The following is a 20450-nucleotide window of genomic DNA, read 5'->3' on the forward strand; positions in this document are numbered from 1 at the left end:
AGTTATAGGACCCATGTTTAGATAAGGGCCTGCAAATGGGAGAAATACAGCCACCACCACATGCCACACGAACCGGGATAAGCTAGCCCACATGATGCCACTTAACAAGGAATCTATATCCAACGCACAAGAACCGTTATTCCTTTTATCTCTCGATGCCCTCGAGCCCCACGTTGGGCGCCAAAATCTGTCTTGGTTTGAAAAAGACAGGTGTCTGTGGAGGAAGGCAGGAGCCTCCCTTGAAATGGAGAGTGCAACCCCCTTCCCTCCAAACTATTATAATTTTGAAATTAACGGGCCTTCAGGCAAAGATATGGGGAATAGGAATAACAGTTATTTACTAATATGTATATATATATAACACAAGGCAGGGAAAAAACAAACAACCCACTGGTTTACACTGACAGAGTCAGGAATACAACCTGACACCCTGTTAGGGTGGCAGTAGCAGTCCGATAAGATGCTGGCTGCAGTCCTCCTGAAGTGATGGGTGTAGTTCTGTGGAAGCAGCAATTAGGTAAAAGAGTCTGGTCTTCCTCCGAAGGTCCAGTGGTCGGCAGGTAGCTCTCGTCCTCTGGAACTCAGGTGGGGGGAAAAGCTCCTCTGGGAATCCAGTGGAAGAAAGGCGGCTAGCGTGTTCAAAATCTCCGTTTTTATTTGGCATGGACTGCTTGGCTCCTTCCCCCCCCCTCCCCGGGCGGAGTATCTCACAATGGGATGGGGAGTCGTGAGGCAGTTCCTTGATGGGCCATTAACAGGAGATAGCCCAGGAGCGAGTTACCGATGGGTCAGGCGATAAGGCATTGTTGTGCCCATTGACAGGAGATAGTCCAGAGGGGGGGGAGGCAGGGAGCACCGCCCCACCTGGTCTCAACAGCTCCTGAAGATGGTAATAGAATATATTTTTTTTCTTTTGGCACATTTTACACTGTAACCCAGGACATTCTCTTTTGACAGTTGTAGTTCATTCTGGTCTTAACCATGCAAAATGGAAAGATACAATGAGTTACTCTGTGTGGCCTCTCTGATGGAGCTTAACAGCGATTCTGTTGATTGGAAATCTCATGGGTCATTATAACGTGTTATTTGTAATTGTACATAGCTAAGAAATTTTGTACATAGCTAAGCCCTTCTTGACTGACTGTACCAGATTAGAGATGATACCCCAGTGTCACCCAGTGGAGGAGCTTTTGTCAAGGTGACGATATCAGGGCTCTGTGACAGGCACTTTCCCTTCCTGTTGGCCGAGCAGCTGAACTTCAGCTTGATCTTGTGGTTTCTCTTTTGCTGCATTACAAGCAGACAGAAGGGGGGGAGGTTCAGTCTCCCATTTCCCCATGTTTTTTGATATTTGTCAGACGGCTGAACTTCTGGCAGTTCAGGAAATATTTACACTTTATGCTTTCATGTACACTGAAGGCTCATTTAATCAATAATTCAACTGTGTTTTACTTGTGCAGTTTGGGGATCAAACAGTAATTATCTGTGTGTAACACTTCATTCTTCCTCTGCCTGTAGAGCAGAATGTTTTCCTAGACAAAGAGTCGTCGTTCAGGAGATGAAACTCCCTGACCTGCTTTCTGTTGTTCTCGTTTTATATGAGGTGTCTGCTGGCTGCTTGATAAGGAAGTAATAAATATGGCCTGGAACTCTTTCAAATAATTAGTCAATCCCCAGCATACACCTATTTAAGGTAAACCACAAACTTCAAGTAAAGAATATTTGCAAGATTTTTAAATGACAATGTTCCTTTAGCATTTACCATTTGGAGAATGAACAGTTAACTCTTGAAGTCCCGTTTCAGTTAACAAGGGTATCTAACCAGTGGGTGAGTGGGGCTGATGAGAACAAAGAAGAACAAGCTGTTTACCCTGCCCTTAAGAGCTTTGCCTGCATTCGGGGTTGCTCGTGGTAGTTATGGGAAGAGCCAAACCGTTGGTGCCTGAGGCACCTTGCAAACTAATTTGTCCTCTGAACAGCGATTATCTTAACAGTTCTGGGTTTTGCTTTTACTGCTCACTCTTTAGGTTGGGCTTTTGAACGTGATTTTTTCCTTGGTTCCCTTTGTGGCAGCCTTCAAGAAGAAAGGGTGTGCTGGCGGGAGTGCTGGGAGGGATCTTGGAGCCGAGGACAGCGGTGAAACAGCCCGTGAAGGCTTATGAGCCTGACAAGGCTGTGACTGGAATGCCTGCAGCTCGGCAGTCGGGTCTGGAATTTACAGCTGGTGTTACATGTCGTGACTCCGCTGCTAATTGTTCTGGAAGAGTGCCCTGCACTGAGGTGAGCCTTGCAGGTAAAAATGCAGAAAAACTGTGGAAAAGGCACTGTTAATAAAGCATAGTCAGATAACACAGTAGTATTATTTGAAACATGTTTAATGTAAATACCTTCACAAAAGCTGGTTTTATTTGTAGTACTGAAAATCAGCAACTTGGGATTTATTTGCAATCCTTTCTTTAAAAAAAAAGTCTTTTATTTTTTATTCTTCCCATAAAAAGAGCATTTGGAGTTGGCATTTCTGTAGAACTCTCTCCAAAAGTAGATTACAGTTGTAAGAGCGGAAATAAAATAAAACACTGTGGCTGTTTCATGGTTTTCATAAAAGGAAGAATCAGAAGAATCCAAAAACCAGATAAAATGATCCTAAGCAATCTTGTCATGCTCCTTACACTGCTACCATGCCTAAAGACGTTTAAACCAAATTTTCCTTTATTTTAATTCTTAAGAATTTGTGATCACCCTTCCTTTAATTTGTGCTATTTTGGGGTAATGTAAGCAACCTTTTTATTTATTATATGCATTTAAACCCTTAAATAAAATATATTGTCTCAATATAGTAATTTTCGTAAGCAAAGTTGGACTGTGTTTACCAAGAACTAGTACTGGGTTTAGCAGTAAAGATTTTCAGTTTATTTTTAATTTTGTAGGTTGGGGATAACCCTTTCCGCAAAGCCAGAGAAACGCTGGAGCACGCGATAAAACTGGTGAAGGACACAAAACCCGGGGTGCTCACTTGTGTATGGTGATAGGGCCAGGCATTAACGGTCTGCCTCTCACAGCGTTTTAAACCGTAGTAGTTCTTCATAGATCTATTTTTCTTTTGTCTCCACAAGGGAAATTTTTGATACTGAAAGGAGTCTGTGGACCCTCTTTGGGAGGTTGCTTACTGTCTTGCAGGATATGCAAAGTAAATAATATTTATTTCCTTGGAGTTTCTTTTGGGACTCTTAGAAAGAACTTTGAGGGTTTCCTTTCCTTTGAAAATTATGTGGAAGAGAAAGAGGGGGATTTTTTTTTTCAGGTGTGAATTAATGTAAGTCTTCTTTATTGAATTAATATTTTTGTGCCTGCTTCTGATGAGATTTTCTTATTTTGGAAAATAGAGTATTTATGATCCAGTAGGCATTGCATGTTGATACTCAGAGCAAGGCACTGTTTTTAAGCCTCAAAAGTGGACACAATTCAGAAGCGACCACCAGAGCATACAACTAGATGATCAGGCGGCCTGAAAGACATCCATATAAGTATCTCCCATCTCTCAGTCTAGGATACACTCTGGGCATAGCCATCTCTGGTGTTGGACTTGGGTAAGTTTCCAGCCATGGGAAACAAGGCCTGTCTGGCTGTCCTTCCTTAATAACCTGTGAATCCAGTGAGTGAGTTCAGCCAGATTTCCTGAAAGACTTGAAATTTCAAATATACTAAGTTCATAGTAGCTTCAACAACCAAAAAAAAATTGTTGGAGAAAGGAAGTAAGATCCTGTTGCTGCCTGTAGTGGGAAGAAAGAGCTCTTTCTAGTTGTTGTCTCCTGGGCACTCAGGTTTTGCAGTGACTGGGAGCAGTCATGTCTCTGCCTCCCCAGAGAATCACAGCATTTGTCGTGCCTCTGGCACTCCTGATCTCATGCTGAACGGAAGTTTCTGAGGTTTTGGGCTTTTCCAGCTGAAGGAAGGGAACAGAATTACTAACAACATCCCTGCCTTGCCACCAGGAAACTATAGCTTATAAGTTTCAGGAACTATGTGGAACAGATTTGTGCTTGTTTCCTGGGTCTGATTTCCCACAGCATGTTCGTACTCTTGACAGGAGCCACGAAGGAGCAGTCTTTTAAGACCGGTCCAGAAACAGCAACAAACCCCAAACCTGTTGAACTGAAATGTGAAAAGGTAAAAGGAAAATACTTTGCTTCAAGTGTGTTGGGTGAAATCATGATTATCCTAAAAAAAACCAAACCAAACAAAACAAAGGAAAAAAAAAAACAACAACAAAGAAAAAAGTGTTATGCTTTCTAAAACAAAAAATAGAAACTACATCCGTTAGCTTAGAGATTTACAAGGATCTTTCCCTCAAAACCATGTTTTTACTGACTGATTTGTTCTTGCCTAAATCCCATCTCTTAGTTGTGGGAGGACATTTATGAAATAAGGGACATGTGAACAATCCAGCCTTTTCAGAGAGCCTGGGCTGGGACGTACCGGAACTGCTGAAAGCATAAACAACTTCCGGTGCAGGGGGCATCAACATCTTGCAGGTGCAGGAGAAGAGACAGCCGCCATTAATGACGCAGTTTTAATTCCTGAAGAAGATGGGTGTGAACATCTGTGAATGTGACTTGAACATGACTCGCAATATGGCCAATCGGGTTGGACTATGGGCCGATTATTTGCGATGAAGCCAATCAGTATTTATTGGGTGTGGTCGAGGGTTATATATTGCACTGAAAAACACGGAAATAAAGGTTCACTTGTTAGATCACATTGATCGTGTCAGTGTCCTCACGCAGCTCCCGCACTTAGTTATTGGCTCTATCTGACATAGGGGAAACTTCTAGCAGCTTCGTACAGAAGCCACCCCTGTAGCCCCTCAGCTACCAAAACCTTGCCATGCAGACCCGTTACAGTGCCTTCTGTCTGTCCACCCAAGCCAGGATGACGGCAGGAAGCTCCCGCACCTTTCACGAGCTTGGAGGCTGCCGTTCTTCAAGCCGCTGCTGTCTCCCCTCCAGGGACCCGGCCCTGCTCAGCAAATGCCACGCACGGTGGCTGGTTGCCGCTGTGCTCCCGTGACTGCCCTGCGCTCCAGCACGTGAGCAAGGCAAGGCTCCGCCATACAGCTGCAGAAGGCGGACTGGTGAGATGAGGCTGGTGCAGGGCTTCCCAAAGCCGTGGAGAATGACATGTGCGGCTGAGAGCAGGAGGAGCATCCTTCTCTGTCTGGAGCTTCAGCTTGCACGTCCTGGGCCGCACGAACCAGGCGCCCCATCGCCCTTGCCAGGGTTGGCTCGGAAGGGCGACAGACCTCCTAGACAGCGAGGACAGGAAGCCTGCCAGAGGGTGTTGCTGTGGCTGCCCTAGCCAGCGTGGACTGTGCTGCATCTGTGTTTCACTGGGCTTTGTGCAGGGAAGCTGGCCCTGCTTGGGGATGCTTGGCTTGTTTGGCTGCACATCGCTGCTTGCCTGCCGCGGCGATGGCCGGACTGGCTCTTCAACACCCAACAAGTGCGTCCTGCCCAGAGCAGTTATGTTCTCTGGTGTGTGGGTTTTGGGAAGGACCTGGAGGCGAACGGCTGCAGAGAGCAGGGTGGCAGTGAACTTCCCAAAGAGGCCGTGCTGCCACGCTTGCTCTTTTCCTGCTGGCTGTGAGCAGGCAGCGCTCAGAGGCAGGCGCCGCTGCCTGCCACGGGGCCCGCACGCCCTCATCCTGCAGGCAGAGTGTTCAGCAGGGGTCCGTCAGGGGGGTCCGATCCCAGCTTCTGCCTCCCCTCCTGCTTAGAAACCCCCCATGTTGCTGACACCCCCACCTCCACCCCCCCGAGAGGTCACCATGCCCCACGCCCAGAAACGGCGGCTCTGTGACATCAGCCCCAGGGCCAAGGGCACCTCAGGCAGCGAGACTGCTGCGGGCAGTACATCGACAGCTGCACTGGAGGCAACAAGACCTCCTTCTTGCAGCTGACACGTGCTGCTGGCAGCGATGAAATTGCTCGCCCTCCTCGTCCTGCTGGCCGTGTGCCGGCCTGCGCACGGCATGTGGGACAGCTGTGGGTAAGTGGGTCGAGGCTCTGGGAGGGAGCTCGGGCAGCCCTTGACGGGCTTTGCTGGAGGGGGCCCGCGTGTGCCCTGTGGCCACCCCACAGCTTCCCGAACCCGTGTGGGAGCCTCAGCTCCTTGCCAGCACCCAGGCTGCTGGCACAAGCCGTCTACGGGGCTGAAGCGGACAGAGGGCTGGAGGCACAGCCACGGGGTTCCCTGGCCCTGCCGTCCGTGCAGCCCCTCGGGGGGAGGGAAGACGGCTGACCTTCAGCCTCAACAGCAGCACAGCCGTCCAGCAGCACACTCATGAGTTTCTTCTTACAGCGGGACCTGCGGGCTCCGGCCCATGGCGGCTCCCTCCGGCACGTCGCGCGTGGTGGGTGGCACGGGTGCCCAGCCAGGGGCCTGGCCCTGGATCGTCAGCATCCAGAACCCCTGGAAAGTGGGCACGGGCCACGTGTGCGGCGGGTCCCTCATCAGCCCGCAGTGGGTCCTCACAGCAGCCCACTGCTTCGTCGGGGCCAGGTAAGGAGGAGCAGGGAAGGGGGCTATCCCCACAGCACCAGCAGGCGCCCTGTCCGCAGCCCCACGAGCTCCTACCATCCCGGTGCCTTGCAGTATGCCCAGTGCCAGGGCACTGGTGAGCCCAGCTGAGAGACTGCTCCGCAGAAGGCTGGGCTCGTGCCACCGCTTCCTAGCAGCCTCCAGCTCCACGTTCCTGGTGCCCAAGGCGTGCTAGGGCAGTGGCACCCTCCGCAGTGCTGCTTTCCTCCCTGCCTTGGGAAGCAGAAGGCAGGGAACTGCGGGGCTGCTGCAGCACGTGGCTCCACTCCCTCTCACCGCTCTCTCCATCTGCCTTCCAGGCACGTCACCATGTGGCGCGTGGTGATCGGGGCCACCCACTTGGCTCAGCCAGGCCCTGAGACCCAAGTGCGCAACATCAAGCGGCTGGTGGTTCACGAACACTACCGTAACAGCACGGAGAGGAACGACATCGCCTTGCTGGAACTGGACCAGCCTGTCCAGTGCGGCTACTACGTACAGCTGGCCTGCGTGCCCGACGCCTCGCTGAGAGTGTCAGAGCTGACAAACTGCTACGTCAGCGGCTGGGGTGCCACCACGGCAAGATGTGAGTTCCCAAACAGTGCTCGTGTCCCGAGGGCAAGCTCGGCACGCTGGGGAGATGGGCTGGGCTTATGGCAGCAGTGGCGGCGAAAGCCAGAGTCGGGCTGTGGGGACGTACGGCCACGGAGAGATGGGCCCGAGCCACTAGCCAAGGCGAGACAGAAGGGCAAGCCCGGCACAAGGCCTCTGCAGCGGCAAAGGCGAGCCCTAGGGAAGGGCTTCGCCCACACAGGGGAGGAGAAGTGGGAACAGAAGGGCTGCTGGCTGCTAACTCCTTCCTGTGCTCACAGCTGGAGGATCGACCGCTGTCCTGCAGGAGGCCCAGGTCCCCCTCATCGATGCCAAGCTCTGCAACAGCAGCCGCTGGTACAGAGGGGCCATCCACCCCCACAACGTGTGTGCCGGCTATCCGCAGGGCGGCATCGACACCTGCCAGGTAGGAGCGTGCTCCGCGCCAGCCCCCAGCAGCACAGGCAGCCCTGTCGCCAGCGCCCAAACGTCCCCCGGCGCGTGTTGCGCCTGCCGAGTCGCCCTCCCGCCGCTGGGTCCCCACCGCTGTCGGGGCTCGCCTGCCCTTCCCTGTCTGCAGGCCCTTGCCCAGCGCCCGCCTTGTCCCAGAGCCCCAGCACTCTGCCCAGAAAGGCCACCCAGTGCTCTTGCCCCAGCCCAGAGCTCCGGATCCCAGTCCTGGAACGTCCCCCTTCCACACCTCCAGGATCCACTGGGGCAGACAGGAGAGCGCCCGACCTTGCAGGCCCACCAGCCCCTCCCGGACAAGGTCCTACAGGCTCCAGCACCTGAGCAGAGCCTTTCTGGGCAGTGGATACGGCTCTGGCAGGTGCTGGGAGAGAGAAGGGGCCAGCCACAGTGCTGCTGGAGCCACCCAACAACACTGGAACCCCCTCTCTCTCCTCCGCTCCGCTGCAGGGGGACAGTGGTGGTCCTCTCGTCTGCCAAGACAAGCACGCTGCCTACTTCTGGCTCGTGGGGGTGACCAGCTGGGGGAAAGGCTGCGCCAGAGCCAAGCGGCCCGGAGTCTACACCTCCACGCAGCACTTCTACGACTGGATCCTGGCGCATATGGGACTGCGCCCAGCAGGAACGGCTGCTCCAACGCCACAGCCAGTCTTCACCTCAGCCCCCGTGCAGAGGCCAAGGCCGATCCCAACCCAGTCGGGCAGGTTTAGGCCCTGTCAGTTTCCACGGCAGAAGCTGCTGGAATTCTTTAACCTGCTGCAGGAGCTCCTGCAGGTCCTAAGGGGGATAAAGGCTTGAGCAGCAGGAGGAACAGGAGCCAGTGCAGGCTGCAGAGTAGCACCACCCTTTCCTCCCGGGGCAAAGCCTGCTGAGATCCAAAGGCAGCCGCAGTGCCAGAGGTCTGCTCTGTCCTGCCCACGCTCCTCTCCGGGCACACACTTGCTGCGCTCGACTTAGTTCTTGAAATAAAGTCACCAGTTGTCACAGTTGACCACGCTTCAGTCCAGTTCAGTCTCCTGTGCAAGGCAAGGACTTCCACGGCAGGCCCTTGCGGCAGGAGGCTGCGGGCAGACAAGTCGGGCACAAAGGGGAAGCGTCACACCAAAGGGCTGAAACGGTGCCTGGACAGAGGGGAGGGGGCTGGGAGCCCCCATGGGATGGAGAAGACGGGTCACCGAGGCTCGCAAGAGGACAGGAGACAACAACGTGCCACGCAGACAGCTGTGGGGGCACGCGTTAAGGCACGCAAGCCCGTGCTTAGGGCCTGGCTGGGGTGGTTTGACCCTGGTTAGATGGCAGGTGCCCACCAAAGCCACTATCACTCTCCCCTTCCTCAACTGGACAGGGGAGAGAAAAATAGAACAACAGGTTTGTGGGTTGAGATCAGGACAGGGAGATCACTCGGCATTTACCCTCATGCGCAAAACAGACTTGACATGGGAGAACGAATGTCACTTATTACCAATTAACTCAGAGAGAAGCACTGAGAAATAAAACCAAATCTTAAAACACCTTCCCCCCACCCCTCCCTTCTTTCCGGGGCTTAACTTTGATCCCGATTTCTCTCCCTCCTCCCCCCCAGCGGCACGGGGCGGGAGGGAACAGGGAATGGGGGTTGTGGTCAGTTCATCACTGTTGTTCCTGCTGCTCCTTCCTCCTCAGAGGGAGGACTCCTCACACACTTCCCCTGCTCCAGTGTGGGGTCCCCTCTCAACAGCAGACAGTCCTCCATGACTTCTCCAGCGTGAGTCCTTCCCAGGGGCTGCAGTTCTCCACGAACTGCTCCAACGTGGGTCTCCTCCATGGGGTGCTGTCCTTCAGGAACCGACTGCTCCAGCGTGAGCCCCCTCATGGGGTCACCAGCAGCAAACCTGCTCCAGCGTGGCCTTCTCTCTCTCCCCAGGCCACAGGTCCTGCCAGGAGCCTGCTCCGGTGAAGGCTTCCCACGGGGTCACAGCCTCCTTCAGGCACCCACCTACTCCAGTGTGGGGGCCCTCCACGGGGTGTAGGCAGTCATCTGCTCCACCGCCCACGGGCTGCAGGGGGACAGCCTGCCTCACCGTGGTCTTCACAGGCCGCAGGGGAATCGCTGCTCCGGCGCCTGCAGCATCTCCTCCCCCACCTTCTGCACTGACCTTGGTGCCTGCAGGGCTATTCCTCTCCCATATTCTCACTCCTCTCTCTCGCTGCAATTGGTGTGTCACGGTCCACTCCGTGGACTCGTGATGGTTCATTTGCTGTGATCTGAAAGTCCAAAATTAAGGTGACCATGCCAAAGGGGTTTGCTACAATCAGACAGCGAAACTTTATTGTTTGCCCACAAAGTAGTGTGTGATAGGGAAAGAGGGTGAAAGGAAAGGAGAAAGTAAAGTGAAAAGAGGACAGAGATGGATAGCTACCACCACGGGTCCAAGGCGTCCCTATGGTCCCAGGTCCAGACAGCATCCTGCTGGTCCTAACGATCATCATGATCCTTGGTGGGGGGAGCTTCCAAAGTTCGGGTGCTGAGGAGCCCTTTTTTATGCCCAGCAGCAGCCCTTGCTCCTCCTCTATATCTCCGCCTCTTCTTGGCTCCATCGATGCTGATCGTTCCTTCTTGATTACGGTTCTCAGGCTCGTCCCTGGCACCGGAGAACAGCACAGCACTCGTGAGACAAAACAGAGCCCTCTTGCCTCCAGCAAGGCTCCCTCCTTTGGCTGTTATCTCCCCCCACAAGGTTTCTAGAAGGGAGAAGCAGATACCAGCATCTCTTATCCTTTTGCTGTTTTCTGCCAGATGAACAAGTTGCTCAGCTCTCGTCCTTGCTCTGTCCGGGGCACAATGACCTCACAGGCCTGGCATTCCCTTCCCAGGATCAGCAACTGCTGCTCAGGCAGCAGACAAAAATGTCAAATGTGTTTGACAATGCTTCTCTGGGCAGTCTGGGGTGCAACCACGAGTGCTTGGCTTTGGAACGCGGAGCTGGTGGTATGTTTTGCCGCTGTTGAGGAAGGTGCAGGCCTAAAGATGCTTGGGAGTTAGCCTGGTTCTCAGCTACTGCTGGACTTTCCCCTTTCCGCGTGAGCTCAGTACCCAGTTTCCCGGTCTCCAGGGGGTCGTCTGGACGTGTGTTTGGTGGTGGTTCATGGTGTCCTGCTGCTGTCTCTGGCAATCTGTTACATTGCTCATGGAGAGGCTCTTGTACTAGTGCTGTCAAGGTGTCGATTGCAAAATTTACAGACTCTCCTTCTCTGAGATGAGAGTCCAGAAATACTAATGGCTTCCCAATTGGAAATGCAGTTTGCTTTTTGTTTTGAGCAGTAGCGTGTTTGCATATGCTGGACGTCGATACATACAGATTGTATCAGTGTTGGAAAATATTCTTTGGAGCAGCACGTGTGGTTTCTGTTTATACAGGTCTTCACCTGAATCTGCTGGGGTTTGGTGACTGAAATCATTTGCACTACTATGTTATAGACTATTTTGAATTGATTTTTTTTATTCCTCCCCCCACCCCCAGAAACGGCACTAAACCAATTGATGACTGACATACAAAGTAACTTCCAGTGCCTTGGTCTTCTGCAACCCTACTGCTGGGCAAAGGGAGAAGCTTGTGTTGTAAGAGGACCAGATGCCATGTGGTATCGAGGTAGAGTTGTAGGACTCAGCAGTGCCTATCTCCAGGTAAGTTTGATTATATGGGGGGAGGGGGCATGTGTGTATGAACAGGCGCACGTGTATGTTAAAAAAAAAAAAAAAAAAAAAAAAAAGGCAAATAATCCAGTCGTCTACCGTCAGTTTATGATCACACCTTTTTTTTCATTCAGCTGACCTGACTATCCAGATGCTCATTCTGCTTAAAAGTGTGGTAACTGTCCGGATGTTAATGTTTCTGTTAAAGATGAATTCTACGTACCTATCTCAGTTGTCACAATCTTTCCTGTAGTTTTCCTGGTGATGATAGATGTTCTTAAGTAAAAAGCTCCCCTTGATCCCCTGTAAGTAATCCCTTGCAGGTTTTTTCTTCTTTTGCTGTTGGTGTTACCATGTGTGGAACGCTTTGAAAATACTTGGGTTTAGCTTCCCCCCACCCAGAGAGTCAGGGCTGGCTGTGTGTTTTGAATGCTTTCTGCTGCACAGGTACAGAGCTCCTTTTTCGAATGAGCAGTTAATCCTACCTAAACTCTTGAGTCTGCTTGCCCTCTTTCAACGTAGATTTGCAAGTCTGACTCCAGCCTGGTTCACGCATTCTTTATGTCTTTCACTTCTAAACTGCTGTGGGTTATTGCACAACACGTGGGGTCTCTTGCAAGACAAGTTTGGAAAGCGAACTTCTGACCTGCCATAGCGTTTTTTTAATCCTTTCCTTCATTTCCACCTCATCACATCACCTGCTCTCAGCAGACCGTTATTTTTTCCCCCAGAGAAGTGAATGCTGTCAATGAACGAGTTCTCTGAGTAAACTTGACTGAATTATTTCAGGAAAGCTTTTCTTTTCCTATAGGTACAGTACATAGACCATGGTTACATGGAGAGGGTTATTCCGTGTCTTCTGTATCCAGCCGCGCTGTATGCTGGTGTTCCTGCGTTTTGCATACCCTGTGAGCTCCACAAGACAGTACGGGTGAGCAACGGTGACTTGGAAGAGGTTTTAGCTGATAGTTACTCAAACTGGTACGCTGTTGAGTCCCACCAAGGTTGAGGCTAGTTGCTGGCGTGTTTTCTTGCCTGCGAGGATGGGGAGAACAGCTGGAGGATGGTTTCAGCAAGGCAGGCTTTTACCAGGAGCCGCCGGATTGCTTTATGAAGTGACCATGCTTCAGAAGCAGCTGTCCTTGGAATTAAATCTTTGTGAGAGGGGACGCTGCGGTAGTTGGCAGGATGATACTCAGGAGTGGTAGTTTGTTTTGCAGTAGCAGCGAGAAGAAGGGGGGCCTGGATTTCTTAATGCAAAATAGCCAGAAAATTGTCAGTCTTCAAGTCCTGCAAAAGTTTCTGTCATTCTGCAGGTAGCTGTGAAGGAAACCCTCTGTTACCGCTGCTCAACTCATGGGAGTGAGTGGTTTAGGGGTTTTGTTAGTCGGTAATTGGTATGTAAACAACGTTCTCGGGTGTCATCACACCTTAGTCCCATTTGAATGGTGCATTTAGTAAAGGTGAATTACTGAAACGACTGGGTCACTTTTGAACTTGTTCTTAAAGAAAACCTTTTTATTGCTGGGAGCAGTTCAACTGATAGATTCAGACAGACAGGCTTATCGGCCTGGGGGTTGGGACGCAGACAGATATTGCAGGGAAACACAGAAGTCTTTAAAGTGTCCTGTGTTTCCTGTTGTCTGTTATCTCCGAGTGTAATTCTGTGTCTTTGGGTTCTGCTTTGGGTGATTGTGCACACAGACCTTGTTAGGCCTGGGGTAAAGGTCAGCCTTGGCAAGCAGCGTCTCTTTCTAAGCCACTTCAACGTCTGAACTGGCTGGTGGGCTTTGTCACACGGAAAGTTTTAGTGTCCCAAAGAGCAGGTAACGTTTAAACTGTTGTAGACAAATCAAACCAGTGATGGGTGTTTTCAACCAAGTTTTTCAATGATAGTCGCCTATTTTCATGCCCCTGTGTTGAGGCTGGTGTGGGGCTTAGTGTCAGCGTCTTAATGTGTGGTGATTTTCTTGCTTTCACCCAACAGATTGGCAGTTTTCGGCAGCAAGGTGCAGTGGATTGCCTTCAAGAACTACTTACACATGAGGAGGTTGAAATCCATGTTCAGGTAGCTTAATGTATTCATGGGTGTGGAATGAGGCTTACTTTCTGTTATCTTGCTTTAATTTCCTTTTAACTTGCATCAGGAATAATAGGTGAAGGAGTACAGCAGTAAATGTGTTGCGTAGACAGATCAAAATCCCAAACTAAAGTTTTCTCCCGTGACTTTACCTTTGTTATAGTTTTCAGGCCCGAAATGTGTCCTTTAGAGGTCAAAAATGCTTTTTGGTGCTGTTTGTATTCTGTGTTGTCATTCTGACAAGCATCCTACCTACCACAGCATAAATTCTTGTAAATTCAATTTTAAGTTATTAAAATTGGGCGTAATCGAGTATGGACATGCTTAAATTAACGTATGACACTACAGGGAAACAGATAATCTGTATTGTCTGAAAACCTGCAATTTCAGATAATTTAATTTCTAATGGTATATTGTGGAAGAGAAGGGTTTATCGCTGAGTGAGCGAACGTGGGATGGTGTTTCAGTGTTAGACCGAGTGGTCGGGGCTGCCGTTCCAGGGACGGGCACGTTCCCATTTGTGTCGTTACCTGACGTTAACGACCATCCTTGGGGGTTTCGTCCTGTTGGCGAATGAGTGGGGCGCGCGTAGGACTGACAGTTTGGAACTTCCGGGTCGCTGTTTCTAAAACCTCAGTCACACTGTGCCTGTTCTAATCTTACTTTGTCCTGTGTAAGTAGGAATTACCAGATAACCCGTGGGGCAAATTGTCCGTCAGCCTGTATTTTGGTGGAACATCGCTTTCTTCCTTCATGGCATGTCAGAAGTTCTGTGTTGCTGAAGAGGGTCAGGACATAACAAAGCTGGTGAGCTTTTTTGTGTGTGTAGGTATGTCTCTTGCTGCTGTCCCTCTGACATTAAAAAGACTGCTCAGTTGCTCGTCTCTGCTTCAGAGGATCGTTTTCCCCTTCAGAGGACGCTGCTGTCACTGCTGATGTAATCGTGGCGTGCATGGCAGTGATGCAGTTAGAAGAATCTCTCAGCGTGCGTTAGAACTGAGTAACGGTGAAACCTCAATGGTGAATCAGTCTCTTGTTGCGTTTTGGTAAAGTCAGCACGTGACATGCGACTTTCTGCAAACTGTCTTGAAATGGGATTGTACCCTTAGAACAAAAATGAAATTTGGAAAACAGCCACCAAGCTGCATAAGGCGGTTGTAAGCAAGGAGCATTCGGAAAGCCCGGAATGCTCTCCGCAAGGCATGTAGCATTAAGCAGACCCGATCCAGAAATAAGCGGTTCAGAAGAATGTGTAAGAAAATGAGTGTTGGAGGTGTTCATTTGTGGACCAGAAAAGGGCAAGGCGTCCAGAGCTCGAGCTGGTTCTGGGAGCCGAGCCTCGGGAACAGCAGAAGGGGGAAGCCTGCAGCTCTGAGAATGTTCAGCCGCGATCAGCTCTGGGTTTAGCTGCAGAGAGGCTCAGCAGCCCTCCATCCTCACAAGCCAGCTGCTACGCTGCGTTGGCTGAAGATACCGTTACTATGTAAAGTACAGCCATTACCCATGTTATTATTTTATAGTAACTTTACTTCCTTGCTTCACATGCGTGTTTTCGGGTAGGTAACCTGGTAAGGACTGTGGTCTGTTCTGGGAGTGTTGTCGTGCTGTTAACAGTGGTAATGAGCTGCTTATGCAGAGCCCGCTACACCGGTGTCTTGCTTCAGAGTGTGTTCCTGTCTGCGAGATGCGCTTCTGCTGAGCTGACAGGCGAGTTCAGGAGCTGGTCTTTGTTACCGTAGCACCATCCCAGCTTAGTCATTAGCCAGGAGATTCCCTGGCAGGCAGTAGGGTGTTGGAGAGCACCCCAGAACCCTGGGCGTGGTGAGCTCACGGCAGCGAGTCTCGTCTCGTTCTGGGTGAACGTGTGCACATGAACGTGTCTTCATGTGCATACGTGTAGGTACAGGTGCTGCCTTGTGCTCCTAGATTCAGGCCTGGGGGACTGTGACCTTGCTTCATTTGACAGACGAGTTTTTAATCTCTTTGTTCTGAGCTGAGGTTTAACTAACCGTCATTTCTAGAATTACTTTTTCTACAGCAGTTGACGACAAACCCTTTCCAAGCGTCTGAGCCAAAATAAGTCCCCAGTTCCTCCTACGGCCTGTTTTTGTATTTAACCACGCTGCTTGTCAGCCCCTCCGTAGGGAGGTACTTGAGGTCTGCAGGTTTTAAGCTCATGATCTGAGCGAGCCCTTGGCCAGCCTGGTCCCTTGTAATCTGTCCCTGGAAATGGCAATGCTGGCTTTTGGAACAGTCCGTCAGCTCGGGTCGGAGGAGAGCTGTGCTTCAAACTGCTGTTGACACCCTGGGCACGTTCATTCAGTGAGCCCCTGCCTTCTGAATGACAGCCAAGGCCGTGCTGAACAGACTTGACGCACAGCCGTTTGTGATGGGACTGACTTGTAGTCGTCTGAGCGCTTCCAGCCTCACCAGGAGCTGTTCAGCCACCAGCCGTTCTAGGAGGGACCAGCGTCTCCTCAGGCAGAGGGAGAACCCTTTAGGCAGAAGCAGCAGCGTGCGAAGGGCTGGTTCCTTCTCCTCTGATTCCACGTGGGCTTCCATGGTAGGAGAGCAGATGCTGCAGTTGGTGTTGCAGCACTGCCGGCAGCGTTGCAGATCCCAGCACTGGGACTGCGAGGTGGTTGGGCCCTGCGGCTTGCAGGAAGGCTTATTCCTCCTGTCCCTGTTCCCCACTTTTACACAGGCAGTTAATTCCCTCTGGAACCGGTGATCTGTATGACTGAAAGACCTGCCCGATCCCCTGAGCTGTTGTTTCCTTGTTAGAAATTTATCAGGCCAGGCCTGGATGAAGGACGGGGCTGTCACGTGACTGTGGCCGTATGCTGAAGGCCAGCTGTGTGGGTCGTGGGTCCCGCCATCTGTGACACCAAGAAGACCTGTTCTGTGGCTGATGTTCGCAATAAGTCCAGTGGAAAGGCGTTCTGCAAACACCTGGGTAGAAAGCCCTTTCTGCTTTCCTTTTGTCAACAGGAAAGGGAAGTCTACGGTACCCTGTCTGTGTCGGGGAAGTACAGAATCTGAGACTTGCCGGACTGTCACTTCGATCTTCCTCACCCTAAAGACGTCTTTAATGCCTCAGCCTACTGGCTGGGCTCATGTAGGCTGCTCATGGCCAAAGCTTTGCGTGTGGTGAAGGAGGTACGAGGTGACACGCTGCCCTGCAGCCTGCCCTTTGCTTTCTTTGGATTGAATTCCTCGTGCTGAAAAGTGCTCCTGTGTTGCCTTATTAAGTGTGCAGTGTTAGGTGATGTGTGAATTATCTATTAAACATTCAGGGTTTTGGCTGTGGCTTCAAAGATGCATTAAGGAATGCGAGGCCTTTTCAGGTGTTTCAAGAACAGGCACAAAGGCGGAAAGGCAGAGGGACAGCCGTTTGAAATGGGTAGCTCCTTGAGAGGTCTTGGCAGGACACGTTTTTAGGGTCAGTGTTTGCAACTGGGCTGTCCACGCCCCGGTGTGGCAGATCTGGCAGTAAGCACCCTGCTGGCAGCGAGGAAGGGCTGGTAACACAACAGCAGAGCTGCGAGGGCAGTTTTTCTTTCAGACGCGCACGAGAGGTGACCAAGGTGCCCGGCTGGGCGATGTGCAGTGCTCTGTTGGGAACAAGCAGGAATTTCAGAGGAATCTTCAGAGCCAGGTGCAGTCAGGTGGCCCGTCACAATATTCCTGGTGGTTTGGCAGAAATCTGGCACTTTGTGTGTGTCTGTGATCTAGTTAGATGTCCTTTCTTTACCGGTATTTATCAAGATGGGTTTGTTGGGTTTTTTAAGCTGTTTTATTTTGCAGTTATCGGTATCTGATTGCTTCCACTTTTTGTTTTGGGCAGAATGAAAACTGTTCAAGTAGATGTGTGAAAAATAAAATTATTTCAGAGAAATTGTGCCTTTTGTTACGTATGACATTAAAGTACGAGAGAGGACAGGAGCTGTACCCCGGAGCTATGGTCCAGCTGAGCTATGTGCTATCCATCCTTACTTTAAAGGCATAATGGAATGTGCCAAGGTTGATTTTGTCCTGAGCCAAGTGAGCGCACGGCACGTAGAGCTGAACCTGTACAATATAAGGGTCTAGAAGACGACAGACCGGAGCATGCTGTGCTGCCCAGACAATGGGTATCTGTACCCTGCAAAGTCTGTGATCTGTTTTGAACGTGGGATGATGCTGGCGGCTAAGGAGTCAAATTATCCTTTGCCTTTCTCGTAAGGGATAGCTTGCTCTGGCAAACTGCAGTAGCCTTGGGCACGGCATTCGGGTTAATCCGTGCAGGTAAATTGCTGTTATCTTCATTTTTCTTTCTAAATATTTTCTTTCTTTAAAGGGAATGCCATATTCAGTGCACTTTTGAATTAACAGCAGCCAAGTTAGCAAGTCAGTGTGTTAGGACCATTTCAAAGATAGATGCTTTCTATTTTAAAAGTGTTAATTAACTAGTTCTGTTCTGTTATCTTTTAGCTTAAGTTTTTGTTGGAAATGTTGATTAATATCTTTTTCATCAAAGACATGCTGGTTACATTCTCCTTTAATACATAACTCCTTTGTGCCAGGAATCATACCAAAGCTAGTTTCCATTTTGTTACTAAACATGATGCCTGACCAAAACCTCTCTTGGTCTAGGAGCTACTCGAAGAAGACGTTCCTGGTTTGCCTTCGTACCTGTTGCCACCGCTACCTGTTCCAGGAGATCCCTTTCCTGTCAGAGTCACCCATGTGGTGTCCCCTGAGGAGGTACATTTTGTGAACATCTTGGATCTGTTGCAGTCAGGAAATGTTGCAGTCCCGCCCTGCTGGTGAAAAGGGCGGGACAGCTAACAGTTTTAGGTGATAGAAAACAGTTGGTAAGGTGGCAAAAGGCTGCTGAGTTGTTGATGCAGATGGTTGTGCACTGCAGCTGTCTGCATTAACTCTTGCTTGAAATACCCTCTTCAGTGAGGGCGGAGAAATACTGACCGTTTCCCTGAAAAGATAACTTTAAGAATTACAGTACTGCAGTCTGGCGCTTACCTTGTATCATCAGAAAATAGGTCATTGGATTTTCACTTGGTGGAACAATGGTGATTTATCTCTTCCTTGTCCTTCAAAGGTTAAATTACTGGAACATTGTAAAGTGAGGTGAACATTTTCTGCCTGTTACAGTTGTATTTTACGTCTAAGTGATTGCTTTAAATTCAGCACCATGGCCTAACAGAAATTTACCCCACCAATTCACGTGACTATAAGTATTTTTGGGGGGGGGGGGGGGATGGCATGGCATAGGGTGTGCCTATCCGTTAGTACCCTGTACATTATCCGGGATTGATTTTCCAGGTAGGCAGCGATGAAGTTGTAACCAGAAGTCCAAGGGCAATCAAGAGAGACTTCAGGGTCTTGGGAGGAGTGGTGAAGGGATCAGGAACACAAGTAGTGTTCTCCTTTCCTTCCAGTTGCAGGGAGTGACGAGGGAAGAGACAGGAACAGCCATCAGATGAATACTTGGCTCCGAGCCCTGTGTCACTGGCAGAATTTTGGGGGTTTTGATCACAGGACCCCAGGCAAGTTGTTGTTGTTTTCTTACCGGAGAGGAATATAAAATGTTTTTGAAAACAAACCAACCCAACAAAACCCCGGTGTGGTGTTTGAGCTGTGGTTGCTCCTGAGCATTAGTCTGGGAAGTACATAGCCACGTGATGTCACATCGAAAAGGGATTGTTCGTGTAACGTTACAGGCCTTTGCTTGCAAAATTAAAATAAAGAAGAAAAAAAAAGAGAATGGAAAAAATAATTGATTTTACTTTAAGATCTTAGAGTCAGGTCTCAAAATAAGTCTGTTAGGGTTTGGTTTGGTTTGGCTCTTTGTATACTGCTGAAAGAAAAAAAAAAAAGATGAAAAATTTTACTTCACAAATTCCTCACGAAGTCTTGTTTAATGCGGTTGCTGTTTCTGATGGTCGTTGTCTGGGCTTTAATTCTTCTGCATAGGCATAGGGGGAAAATCACATATCTGAGGGTTTTTAATTCTTGTAATGCCCAATTTAGAGGTTTCTATGAACTTGTCCTCTGGCCTTAACAGTAGTGGGGAGCTGTCAAGCCTGAAGGGCACTGCTTTTGTAGCTGTAAGAATGGTAACACCTGCCTTGTCCAAATACTGCTGCTGTAACAGAAATAACCCATCCGTTCTAGTGAAATCGGTTTTGTCTTGATTCTCAAGGGAAAGAGGCTCCAAGTTAGACATCCTAATAGTATGTCTTGCATGTGTGGTTTTGTGATCTGGTTTTACAGTGCTATTAAATTAATAATTTGCTTTCAGTGCTGAGACTTGTTTTCGGAGTTTATGTTTTCTTCCGGGAAAAACAGAATAATCTTTCTTTTGCATGGTTAGACTTCCGTGGTACAGAAAGCTGTTTAATGATCTTTTCTCACTGAAATGTGCACCTGTCAGCAAGGAAGTTGATTAAAAATAAATACACCTTCTGCATGGTCTAAGTAGAGCCTGTCCCTCAGCACTGCTCCAGCAAAGACCCTTCGGATGAGAGGGGTGTCGTGAGCGCTGGCACTCCCCGCTGGCCCTCGGCCTTCACTCCAGCTGCACTTCCATGGCCAGGGAAATACCAGGTTTGGGCACACGGCCCCGCTGCTGGGGCAGGTGCTGCTGGCGGCAGCGGGGTGACCCGCCTCGTCCCGAGGAGCCAGCAGGGATCGGGGCTTGCGCTGGCAGGAGCGGACCAGACTGCAAGGAACGGCGCGCCGGTGGAGACGCCTGGGGTTGGTGCAGCTGGGCGGTCCCGGGGGTTTTTAGGGCACAACCCAGTGCGGCTTCGGTTCAGGGAAGTGTTTCAGCGAGCCTGACCTTTAAATGATGCAAGTGTCCACACTGAGCTGAGCGTGGTTGCTCACACACTCCCCATGAACTGGGAGTCCAGCATCATCCTGGTCAGCGCTCCTGACTGCCGAGCTGCACCGACTCCTCCCCGTTGTATCAACGTCCAAAATGATTTTACTCTTCTGTGGCAAATCACTGCGCCTGGAGCAGCCCCCCACACGGCGGTATGACCGGAGCTTTGGTCG

At 50.3% G+C, this 20450-nt stretch overlaps 1 protein-coding gene across 1 annotated transcript in view; it reads left to right on the top strand.

The window, feature by feature from the left end:
* Nucleotides 1-5962: 5962 nt before the first annotated feature.
* Nucleotides 5963-20450, top strand: part of LOC147412381 (acrosin-like) — a 52974-nt gene continuing 38486 nt past the window's right edge. The window contains exons 1-5 of the mRNA XM_086481424.1: nucleotides 5963-6045; nucleotides 6358-6558; nucleotides 6897-7162; nucleotides 7449-7594; nucleotides 8086-8335. Of these exons, the coding sequence (XP_086337550.1) occupies nucleotides 5975-6045; nucleotides 6358-6558; nucleotides 6897-7162; nucleotides 7449-7594; nucleotides 8086-8335 (934 nt within the window). The 5' untranslated portion in view covers nucleotides 5963-5974. The remainder of the gene's footprint in view (nucleotides 6046-6357; nucleotides 6559-6896; nucleotides 7163-7448; nucleotides 7595-8085; nucleotides 8336-20450) is intronic.

Source organism: Leptosomus discolor, unplaced genomic scaffold, assembly GCF_034619465.1.
Source record: "Leptosomus discolor isolate bLepDis1 unplaced genomic scaffold, bLepDis1.hap2 HAP2_SCAFFOLD_71, whole genome shotgun sequence".
Classification (NCBI taxonomy): domain Eukaryota; kingdom Metazoa; phylum Chordata; class Aves; order Leptosomiformes; family Leptosomidae; genus Leptosomus; species Leptosomus discolor.